The following is a 12215-nucleotide window of genomic DNA, read 5'->3' on the forward strand; positions in this document are numbered from 1 at the left end:
GATGCTTTTCTGTGACAACCAAAGTGCTGGACTAATAGCGAAAAATCCAGTTATCCATGAACGCACCAAGCATATAGACTTGCGACACCATTTCGTACGGGAAGCAGTTGAAGATGGCAAGGTCAAAATTGGGTATCTTCCAACCGAGGACATGCCTGCTGATGTGCTAACTAAAGGACTCTCAATGTCCAAGCACGAAAAATGTATCAAAGACATTGGTTTAAGGAATTAATTTCTCTCCTTTATTATTCTTTTTCTTTTGTATTGTCACAGGGATTGCCTTTTTACGGGGGAGTGTTGGAAATGATATAAAGGCGGCACTCCTGTGCCATCTATAGTTACATAGTTTATCGCCCTATCAGAGAATCGCTTCTACCTATCTCACTTTCTGTGGTTGTACGCGCCCTGATTACTTCTTGTAAAACGAAGATTTATTAAAAGAGATATATACATTTATACAAACGCTGCATCATATCTGCCCGTTTTCCTACACTAAATTTGTCATACAAGATTATTAAATAATTCTGGAGATTGGTTTTTTCAATAGAATAATTTTACTTTAAAATAGAAGGTAGAATAGAAGATGGTAAGATAGAGAACGGAGGGGGGCCTATACCTTTTCCATGAGAAGCTCGCCAATATAACATAATATGTATATATTGAAGCAGAATGAAATGAAGAGTAAAAAATATGTTGCCAAGCTAAGCCTATTGTCCTCTTGCCAATCCTATTAAATTTTAAGTAGCAAATATAATTTTAGGGTTTTTCGCGCTACTGGTTATGTTTTTTTCTTTTTTTTTTAAGTATACGGTATATATTAGCGCACCACTATACAGTAATATTCGAGTAGACATATCGTGCATACAGAACTAGTGAACTCCACTAAACATACTTCTTGTAAAATTTCCTCCACCACGGCTGAAAACCTGCAATAAATCACCCTAACTTGTACGAGAAAACTTTATGCATTGTCCCGTACATTTTTACTCTAACTATAACTGCGTATTTGCTGTTGTGTAGTATAAGTACGCAGCATATTATATCTATAGCGTACACTTATCGGTATATCTACAATAAGGTATGCTTATAGCCATTGTTTGACATATAATAGCACCGTTTTACTGAAATGTATTGCATATTCGTTGAGACCACCTGTTGCATTCTCTATCTCATTCTTTATATGTATAACGAGATGAAAGTATAGAAACAGAGTTATATGAACAAAATTATGCAACATTTTGCAATTACATTAATTCTTTTGTTATCAAATTGGACGTGATGAAATAAATACGTAACATCATTTCTGAACTAAATTAATTATATTAATCGAATTATAAGCAGTGTTATACGAGAGACAGTGTTATACGAAAAATAATTTGTTATTAGATATTTTCAAAACCTTTTTATCAGTTACAATTTAGACTGCAAATTATTAAAAAATTTTAACTACAGTTTAACATTTTTTTATATCATTGAATTGTCATGAATTTTTAATGATCTGCTGCTCTGAGGTATTACCTTACTACGCGGACATGATCCTTCACGATGACAGCGATTCGTTGATGAATGTTCGGGCTTTTGCCGTTTAAGAGATCTTCCAATCGCGATACGATCACTTGGATCTGGCCACACGCATGAGTTGCGAACAGAGCGGCCAATCCGCACGCACCGGCTGTTATCGAGTGTATGGTGTATCCGCACATGCAGTGAGCCACATATACAATTTCGTATATTGGGCTAATCTGAGATTGGCGAAATTCACTGTAAGTCGGATATACAAGTGGTCTGACGGTTTGATTGTTGATTTTGTTCTCGGAAAAAAACGGAATCAGAATCATGTAATAAATGATGCCGGCGGTGTACATAAAAGATGCGCCAATTATCGTTAGATTGCGCCCGATGGTAGCGTATTTCAGCATTAGTTCCCGATCGATTGCTCGCCATCTCTCGCAAGATCCGGCAACTACTGTTGCTGCTCTTCTTGTCATTCTGCATCCGTATTTGCATTACTAAAATAATTTTTCGATGGATCTTTTTTTGTATGCATTGAATCTTACTTCTACTTGCACGATATTATTCCTACATGTTTTCCCAAGGGCAGATGATAAACATTATATATGTATAAACTGCAGAATTTTTGTTTTAAGCAAATATTGTCGTCAGGTGACAGCTGCGTATGTGCCCAAATAAGTAATATTTTTAATTTTTTGGTGTTTTTGATGTAAAATCGCGTTTGTTACCCTAGATTTTTGTGTGGACTTTAATTCTGTAAAAGATTTTTGCAATTCTATAAAGCCAATTAAAAGATTCATCGAAAAACGATAATGTCGATAAATCATACGGCTGCAGGATCCCCTTAAGGCACAGTCGATTTTTTATTTATGATTTCCATGGGAATGGGGGAACAAAAGTGCAACAGTTCCGGCATATGTAAGTATAGAAATCACTTTTTGAAACCTTAAAGATGATACATAAATTTTTATAGATTTTTTTGTACACAGAAACGCTTTCAAAAACTCTTTGGACTTAAAAGTCCCAGGGTACGCACCCGGGTGAGTGCTCCAAAATCACGGTGTCCGCGCAGTGTTAATTATCTAACTATTGCTCTTTTGCCTTTATAAATTGAAGTTATAGAAAAGAAAAATTTAATTAATCCACACTGTGCCGAATATTATTTTAAATATTACGTTATAATTCTGCAAGATACATTTTTTAAAACGACAGTAAAAATCATAGATTTAAAAGATTGAAAATAAATTATTTAAAAATCCCCCGACGTCACACTAATTTATACGAGATCCCAAAATCAAACCATTCTCGGTACTTCGTGGTGAATTCTGCAAATTAGCATAATACATTATATTAATTTATTAATTATTGACAACACCGACCTGCCACCAATCATTCTTTACGTATTCGATACAGCGCAGTATCTTAGGGCGACGTATCGCGAGAATACAATACTTCATCATCGCGGTGAGGCAGAAGGCCAGCAGACCGCACAGCTTCAGTCTCATGATGATGTCCTTCTCATCGTACACCATGTGTAAGGCGCAAGGCACCATCGCGAAACTTAACGCGAGATTACCGAGCGCGATCGCGATTTTTGACACGTGCCGTCCGATACCCCGAACCGAGATTGGCCAGATGCCGATTGAACCCAGAATCCAGTTATTCAGCTTAAAGACATATCGAATGTCTTCCTGATAGCTGAGATTCTGCTCGTCGCGTGCACTTGGCATGTTCGTGGTCACGGCGGCTGTTAAAGACTGCACGAGGTAGATGGTCTATCGTAGACTGCGCGGGTAGACTGCGCGGGTAGACGCGCGGTATTGATTGCAAGGTCGTCGAATATACGCTTGCGTTCAAATTGCAGACATCCTTCTGTTTGCGCACAGTCCACCGTCTAACTGTGTGTGATTAACATTGTGTGAAGCGTTTTTGTTCGGAACTCTAGCATTGCCGTAAAAACACATTCTGTCTGTTTCTTTTAGCTGTACTGGTTGAACTAGGCTGAACTGGTGCAATAAGTTAGAGTGAGACAAGTATATTTTGTGTGCACCAGTTCAGTCAGTGCAGCTAAAAGAAACAGACCAAATAATTTGCGAAAAAGTGATGATTTCAAGATAAACTCTTGTCGTAGTTTTATTAATTTTTTTTTGAAAATGCGAGATTGAAATAAAATGCAAAATGAAGATTTATTGCTAATATAAAATATAAGTGCATTGGAGATACAAGTGTGTATATTAAAAATCATATTGTTTTCTATCATGTTTGTCTTGATGACAGTTTTGAAATTGAAGTGTGTATTTAGAAAAACGATATAAGTAAATGTAAATGGAGTAGCACTAGTCAAATGTTTCAACATTTAATTTGTTAAATGTTTATTGATGTAGCAAAGCGTGAAAACGTTGAAGACATTCGATAACCATAGAAAGAAATATGACAAAAGAGCTATGCTATCGTTGTTATTCCATTCCTGTGACGATAACAAAATATTAAATTATTTATTTTGCTAATAATTTTCTCATTAAATTAAAAACGCATGTGTTCACATTACAAAATTTTCTTTTTTAAAGAAATAAGAATTGCATATAAAAGAACGTATAAAAATGTTAAATATCCATATTTAACAGTGAACATATAATACAAAAATGTGTTTAAACTTTTTTTTACAAAAGAAGCGAAACGAGGTAACATTGAGAACAGTTAATAGAAGCTAAATTTATATTAATTTTTATTTATAAAGTAAATCTTTATATATTTATAAAAATTAAAAAATTTTCCACTTTTCTTCTTTTGTATATATCTTTTGCATATATCTTATTTATTTGCTATTCATATAAAATTTTAATTCAAACAATTATAGAATACAGACAATTTTTTCTGCAATGATGCAACACTCACCTCAATGACTGCACGTGGTGTTTCATGATATAATAACTGCCACACGTAGCTTGGAATTCATGCGACTGCTTTGTGCACTTTTTACAAGGCTTTCTATGCCATCACAACTTCAATTTGACCGCAAGCGTGAGCTACGAACATAGCTGCCAAGCAACACATCGCCGCCACCGCGACGTTGGATAAGACGGTAGCAGATAACCATTGCGCACAAAAAAATCAACACATAAGTCGGCATATAATGGAAGTAAAAAATGGTATCGAAGCCGGGGTAAGGTATTGGTCTAACAGTGATATTCTGTTCATCGATTGCGGCGTGCGACAGAAACGACATCACAGTATGCCAAAAAAGTCAAGCCTCCGCACTAATATATATATACATGAGCATTACACAAAATTTGGATAACACATGGCTTTTGGCCGTATTCTTAATCACGATTTTTCGATGATCCTCTTGCTGGACCACACGCCAATCGACACTTAGCACGCGAATACATTGCCGAATGCTCTTATGATGAATCACTAGGAAAAAATATTTTAGCATCGTCATAGACATAGTTTATTGTTTAGCGGAGCTAACAGTTTGATCCTATCACTCGTGGTAGTATGTTTCGAGAACTAATCAGAAAGAAATTGAGCCCAGATTAGTATAACACGAATGATATCGTCGCCAGAATCTTCTCGATCGTCGAGGGGTGTCTGAAAGTCTGAATATATACCAGTGGCCAAATTCCGAGCACTCGTAGTAGCCACTAGCTCCACACTAACACATTAATTATGTCCCTCTTGCAATTCACATTCGACCAAGAGATTAAGCTTGGCCATACTACCGTTTCGAGGGTACGCGAACGACTGGTACGAGAACGACTGGTTTACCATCACGCTATCGACAAAGACTTTGTCGATAGCGTGATAGTAAAAAATTGCGCATGACAATCGCAGATGCTTTCGACAAAGTTTGGATGGGAAAGAAAAAAAAGATAGCATGCACGCGCACGAAAAAACAATTTTATCGAGGGGAACATTGCTGTCACAGAGGAGAGGGTTGTATTACTACCTACACAAAGGGTTTTTCTGCAACATGTAAAACTGCTTGTGCTATTTCTGTGTATTTTTTTCACTGAGCAATTAAGCTTTCTTTTTAAATTAAATAATATGATATGATTTAAAATGGAGTGATTTATGGAGGCAGAAAAGTTGAATATTGTGTCTTAATAACAGGTATACTTTTAGAAATATTGTTTTGTTAGAAAGTGTATTCATAAATATGTATATTATCTGTTCTTATCTTTTAGAAACATGCAGGTAAAACGTCTTATTTAATCAGTCTTATTTCTTAATTTTAAAACTAACATGAATTTTTTATAGATGTAATTTGTGCATTAAATAGTTTATTTAACACATGCATACATTTTTATCTTAAAAATTATTTAATAATGCTTTTTGCGCCAGAGAGAATCTGAATGATTGCATGTTATTTTACGTTCTGTCAAACGGCAGTTCGGAGCAAGTTTAAATATGCGACCGATGTTTTCAGAATCTACAAAGTGCAGTGCATGAACTATTATCGTACTAAATTCTACTTGCTACAAACTTTGTTTAAATTTAATCATTTTCATTCTTTTACATTTAATGTATTTCTATTTCGAAATAAGACTTACATTTTGAATTATACTTATATACATTTCCAACATTAGCGAAAGAGAAACTTATCAATCTTCCAGCGGTAATTTGCACCGAATGTCGAGACATATTGATTATCAACATCAGGTCAAGAGCGACTTTTCCCGGTAAATTATACCATTCAATTTTAAACGAAATATGCCCGACTTTGCTGCACTGTATATCCAATTTTGTATAATATTTGCGAAGGATGTCGAAGGTGCGCGAGCGACTGACTAATACCATCGATTGTAAAACCGTAGAAAATTTGCGCATGACCACAATCAGTACTTTCAGCGATATATTAGGGAGAACAAAGGAAGGAGAAAAGTATAAAGGGAGGAGAGGATAGCACAGACTTGAAAAATCGATTTTATGCCGAAGAGAGAGATGTATAGCTTCAGTTACATGTTATCAGCCTACAAGATTATTACATAAAAGTGACTACACTGCCTTAAATTTGGAAATATTTTTTGATTAATTTGTAAAATATGATTTAGTAAGTAAAAATTGAAATAAATATCATAGTAACATCTGTTTTTTTTCTATGAAATATATTTGAGCAACGTTTATCAAGCTGACATAGCCACTTTAGCACAAACGAATAAAACATGTATAGAAATTTAGTATTTTTTTGTTGCTAATTTGTTGCTCTATTCCGGATTTTGTTGCTGCAGCTATTTGAGCATGCATAAATACGCGATCAGCAGAATGCTATGTACACATAGTATGAAAGATATTTTGATCGACAATAGTTATTTTATTAATATTTTTTCTATACAATATATCTATTATAATAAAAATATATCTATCTGTCAAATTTTAAGTAATAAGGGCTATCTACATGTAACGTAAATTCTATTCCGTAACCGTACGAAGTAAATTTAAATACACTACCGATGTTTTGAGTACCTGAAAACGATAATAGTCTTAGAATTACAAAAACTAAGAAAGAAAAAATATACAAAGACAAAGTTATTAATCAAGTTCAGCAAATTACTTGAGTAATAACAATAATTGCGTGAGAAACTCACTGCACCGAATGTATTAATGGATAAATCGAAAATTTTGCCAGCTGTGAGTTTAGGCGGATAATGAGACATCGCGATGATTAGCACGAGACTAAGAGCTTTATTCCCAGATAAACTGTACCAATTGATTTTGTAGACAGCGGAACCAATTTTGCTATACTGATGAAAGTAAAACATTAGTATAAATGTATTCATATTATTTGTAATGCAACGTTGTACAAAACTATTACTTAAAATTCACTGTACATAGATTATAGATTTTAAGGCCGTACCATGTTTGTAGTTAATCATGCGTGGACAACCAATGCCGCTGAGAGATTTTGCACAAGATCTTAATAACTAAAGACTGTGTTCCCATATTTACTGTCAGTACTGAAAATTTATAGTATGCGTGACATAAACTACAGATTTTCAGTACTGGCAGTGAATATGGGAACACAGCTCAAATAAAGTACATTTTAAACAAAAATACTTTAACAAAAAGATATTAATAATTATATTTTCTCTCTTTTCTGTTATAATTTTTTGTATTGCAGAATTAAACTAATTAACGTGATATAGTTAAAAATAAGCCCGTGAAAAACTTTCTTATATCCTAAAAACATTATGAAAATTACCTGTTCCACGAGGAGTTCACCGATATAACAAAATATCAGAATGTTGAACGTGAAGGATATCAACAAGATGAAATATGTCAAGATCGCCACGGCGTCACTGTTTTCCCACTCCTAGGAAGATTAGGTAAAATTGAAGGTAAAATGTACTATCGTAAAATTTCGACAAAACCTGGCAAACTAAGTCTGTACACTGCTTTTAAAAAAGACCGTCACAATTATCGTGACGTTATATTACAGTATCTTTCTCTTTACCGTTAGGCAATAATGCTCGAGCAAACATATGATTAAAGTGGATGCCACTATTTCCATTAAACATATTTCGCGTAGCACTTCCTCCACGTTGGTCGAAAATCTAGAAGCGTGTCACGTATCTATCCGAAAATCTAGAAAATTACGCGTCGTGTGTATCTACTTGGACACTCTCATCACACTTTCTACTTACCTCAGTACTCGCACATGATGCTTTGCTATCATGCTTAGCCGGTCCTTCACGGTGGTGCCCTTGCTCCATTTTCCTTCGATCAAGTCGTCCAACAACGTCATTAGTATTTGTACTTGTCCGCACGCGTGCGTCACAAAAATCGCCGCCAAGCTACACGCTGCCGTCGTGATGTTATACGTGACCAGCGCGAACAGGCAGTGGACGCAGAACACGATCTCGTAAGCGGGACTGACTTGGGGATCGAAAAACAGATCGTAACCGGGATAAGTGTGTAATCTGATCGTGTAATTTTCGTTGATCTCCCGTCTGGAAGATAACGGCATGATTGTGTGGTAGGACAGTCCGCCGATGTACAGGAAAAGCGCGCACAGCGTGGTGATCCTGCGTCCCATCAGCGCGTTCTTCAGCATTATTCCGCGATGATCTTGATATTGCATGACTCGCCAGTCGTCCTCGACGTGTTGAATGCATCTTCCGAATGCGGCAGCGCGCGCACCGAGGTAACAATACTTGATCGTGCTAGTCAGGCAGAAGCCAATCGGACCGAAGAGCTTGACTTTGATGTTGATATTCTTCTCGCGAAACAGAGTGTACAGTCCGGCGGGTATCAGGACGAAACACAGAGCGGAGAAGCACGTGACGATCAACGCTATCGAGACGAGCTTCTCGTTCCGCGACGGATGGCCGTAGATCGGGTGCCACATGCCGATCGGCTTCAGAACCCAGCGGCACAGCTGCATGGTGTAGCGTATGTCGTGCTCATGGTGTACATTGTACATCTCGAGCATTTTTCCTGTAAGTCGGGATGATCGATCGTGCATGCTGTCGCCCGCGTTGTGTAACGACGACTGAAACCTGAAACACGCGGACGTTGCGCGACCTTCCGTTTCCGCGACGCAAGCGCGGGGAAATAATGATTCCAGTATCGCGTGCATGTGCGTTTCATGTCTGTCATGTATGATGAGGTGCTCAGTCATGCGTATGAGAACGGATTGACTTTTCCCCCCGGTCATTGCACGTTCAATGATGTGCAAGCGCGAAGGGGTCGAAAGTTTATGACAAGTTCTAATATATAGTTCTATACACAGTGCGTAGCTTCGATATCTTTCAAATAACGTATTGTGGATGACTTCTTAAATATTGTCTAAGCATCACATATGATATAAGTATGGATTTTATATATTGTTTTACAATACAGTTGCAGTTTTCTAATTTTTCCCGATATAGTAAATTTAATTAAATTTTAATTTTAAATTTTAATTTTTAAACACGATACATTTTTGGCCTCAGGATCAATTAAATCATAATAATAAGTTATTATAATTTAATTTCGCTTTTTAATATTTTACCTGTTTTAAAACTGAGTGAATGAGATAATGAATGTGATATATATGTTAATTTATTATCGATTTCTATACAATATTTGTTGGCAAAAAATATATCCGTATCTGTAACAAACTTGCTGCTAGGAACAATAATAAGGAATGTATAAATTTCATTGCGTAACTGTCCGAAGTAAATTTAAATACACTACGGATGTTTTAAGTACCTAAAAACAATGTAAACTTTAGAAACATGAAATTAATAATATTAAATTAATAATAATTAGTAGGTAACAATAACAAGTAAATTAATATAAAATAAATATAAAGAAATAAATATATAAATGGGTTATGTAGGTATACAATTTACACAAGCAATAACAATAGTTATTTTTGAGACTCACGGTGCTGAAAGTATTAAGGGATAAATCGCAGAACTTGCCAGCCGTAAGTTTAGGTGGATAATGGGACATTGTGATAATCATAACAAGATCAACAGCCTGATGGCCGGACAAATCATACCAATTAACCTCATACGCAGCCGAGCCGATTTTGCCAAACTAATAAAAATAGAAATAATTAAATATTACAATTGTATCATGTTTATTACTATTTATTCAAAATAGGATTGATACACTACGGACTTTTATAGAATTCAATGACTGAAGATACGTCTATAAAAAAATTTTTATCAGCAATACCATAAAAAAATACCTCTTCCACGAGGAGTTGGCCGATATAACAAAATATCAGAATGTTGAACGTTAAAGATATCAATAAAATAAAATACGTGAAAATGGCCACGGCGTCGCTATTCTCCCATTCCTGAGAAGACAAACGTATAACTAGGGCTGCGTTTCCTTTGGACGCTTTCGTACTGAAAGCGTCATTCTATCTTTCTTTAACATATAATAATAGAATAAAAATAGAATACGCTTTCAGCACGAAAGCGTCCAAAGGGAATGCAGCCTAGATGTTTAAGGTAAATGTACCAATGCCGGGACACTTAAGATCTATGTCCAGACACCTTTACCATTTTAGTTTTTAAATAAGTATAACACGAATTAAAATCAAAGATAAAAATATAATACAAGAAAAATATTTTTATCTTTGATTTTTTTATTTTAATTCGCGTTATAACTTATTTAAGGACTAAAATGATAAAAATGTCCAGACATAGGTACGTACGTCCAGACATTGGTATATTTACCTTACAATTTATCAGTGAAAGGAGACGATTCTTTCTGTTTCGTTACAATTATTATAATATTACAGAAACAGCTATACTACGAAGAGCACGACAGAACTTATTATTCAGAAAGATGTGATGTCCGCCATCGTAATCTCCTTACCATTAGGCAATAGTATTCGAGCAAACATATAATCAAGGTTGCGGCCACCAATTCCAGTAAGCATATTTCACGTAATATTTCCTCCACGTCGGCCGTAAATCTAGAAACGCGCCATGTATCTACCCCAAATGTCAAATAGAAACGCGTTCGTGTAAACTATCCCGGCACTTTCCCCGTTTTCGTCTCACCTCAGCACACGCACGTGATGCTTCGCTATCAAGCTCAGACGTTTCTCCACCGTGCCTTTAATCCTCTTTCCATCGACTAGATCGTCCAAAAGTGTCATCAATATCTGCACTTGACCGCATGCGTGCGTCGCAAAGGTAGCAGCCAGACTGCACGCTGCCGTCGTAGCGCTATACTGTATCATAGCGGACAGACAGTGCATGAAAAAGACGATCTCATAAGCGGGACTTGCCTGAGGGTCGAAATATATATCATATCCCGGATAAACTAATGGTCTGCTCGTGAAGCTACCGTTCGTCTTCGTGTTGGCAATGGCACTGGACAATGGCATGATCGTATGATAGGACATGCCGCCGGTGTAAAGAAAAATCACGCACAGCGTCGTTAGTCTGCGGCCTATCAGCGCGTTTCTCAACATCATTTTACGGTGGTCCTGATGTCGCACGATCTGCCAATCACTCTCGACATGTTCGACGCATCTTCCGATCGCCAAGACGCGCGCTCTCAGGAAGCAATACTTGACCGCGGAAGTTAGACAAAAGCCGACCGGTCCGAAGAGCTTGACCTTGATGTCGATGTCCTTCTCGCGGAGCAAAATGTACGGAATGGCGGGTACAAGCACGAAGCACAGACTGAAGAAGCACGCGAGGATCAGCATTAATGAAAGGAGCTTCTCGCTTTGCGACGAGCGACCGTAAATCAGGTGCCAGATACCGATTGGATTCAGGATCCACCGACACAGTTGCATGGCGTAGCGTATGTCGTGTTCATATTCTACATTGTGTATCCTGCCTGGAAGTTGGGATCGATCGCGCATGCTGTCGTCCGCAGGCTGCAACGCTGACTGAAATACGCATACGGCACCGTCTCGATGTCTGCGTGGCGACGCAAGCGCGGGGAAATAACGATTCCGAGATCGCGTGCAGGTGCGTCCCGTATGTCTGTCATATGTAACAAGGCAAGGGGAAGACGTGCGTGCACGAGGGACTGTCTCCCTTTCCCATGTCATTGCATGACTGATGATTACGCATGAAAGTGCGTAACGATATAAAGTTTACGAGTTCTAACATAGTTGCTGACGGATATACGCAATCCCCGTCATTTCCATAGTGCGTAACGCAACGTTGGAAGGAAGTCAGAATTACAGTCAGTAGAGTAAATGCGTAAGGATATAGCTGTATGCACTTTGCGCGCAAGTT

At 37.1% G+C, this 12215-nt stretch overlaps 3 protein-coding genes and 1 pseudogene across 3 annotated transcripts; all 4 read right to left on the minus strand.

The window, feature by feature from the left end:
- Window positions 1-498: 498 nt before the first annotated feature.
- Window positions 499-3476, minus strand: LOC139770089 (uncharacterized). The gene is made up of 5 exons (XM_071701793.1): window positions 3426-3476; window positions 2892-3287; window positions 1519-1946; window positions 827-926; window positions 499-727 (listed from the first exon to the last, which is right to left on the minus strand). The coding sequence occupies exons 1-5, from the start codon at window positions 3474-3476 to the stop codon at window positions 611-613; spliced, it is 1092 nt and encodes a 363-aa protein (XP_071557894.1). The 3' UTR covers window positions 499-610.
- Window positions 3477-4337: 861 nt separating this feature from the next.
- On the minus strand, window positions 4338-6098 carry LOC139770095 (uncharacterized; annotated as a pseudogene).
- LOC139772363 (odorant receptor 4-like) lies at window positions 5846-9424 on the minus strand. Its single transcript, XM_071706028.1, has 5 exons — window positions 8157-9424; window positions 7967-8066; window positions 7715-7825; window positions 7101-7256; window positions 5846-6978 (listed from the first exon to the last, which is right to left on the minus strand). The coding sequence occupies exons 1-5, from the start codon at window positions 9167-9169 to the stop codon at window positions 6925-6927; spliced, it is 1434 nt and encodes a 477-aa protein (XP_071562129.1). The 5' UTR covers window positions 9170-9424; the 3' UTR covers window positions 5846-6924.
- A 113-nt stretch (window positions 9425-9537) lies between these two features.
- Window positions 9538-12195, minus strand: LOC139770270 (odorant receptor 10-like). The gene is made up of 5 exons (XM_071702116.1): window positions 11019-12195; window positions 10831-10930; window positions 10193-10303; window positions 9883-10038; window positions 9538-9705 (listed from the first exon to the last, which is right to left on the minus strand). Exons 1-5 carry the CDS (start codon window positions 12023-12025, stop codon window positions 9652-9654), a joined length of 1428 nt encoding a protein of 475 aa, XP_071558217.1. The 5' UTR covers window positions 12026-12195; the 3' UTR covers window positions 9538-9651.
- Between the last annotated feature and the right edge of the window lie 20 nt (window positions 12196-12215).

The sequence above is a fragment of the Temnothorax nylanderi genome, unplaced genomic scaffold (genome assembly GCF_030848795.1).
Source record: "Temnothorax nylanderi isolate EJ_2023f unplaced genomic scaffold, tnyl_v1.0 TNYL_tig0003_pilon, whole genome shotgun sequence".
NCBI lineage: Eukaryota > Metazoa > Arthropoda > Insecta > Hymenoptera > Formicidae > Temnothorax > Temnothorax nylanderi.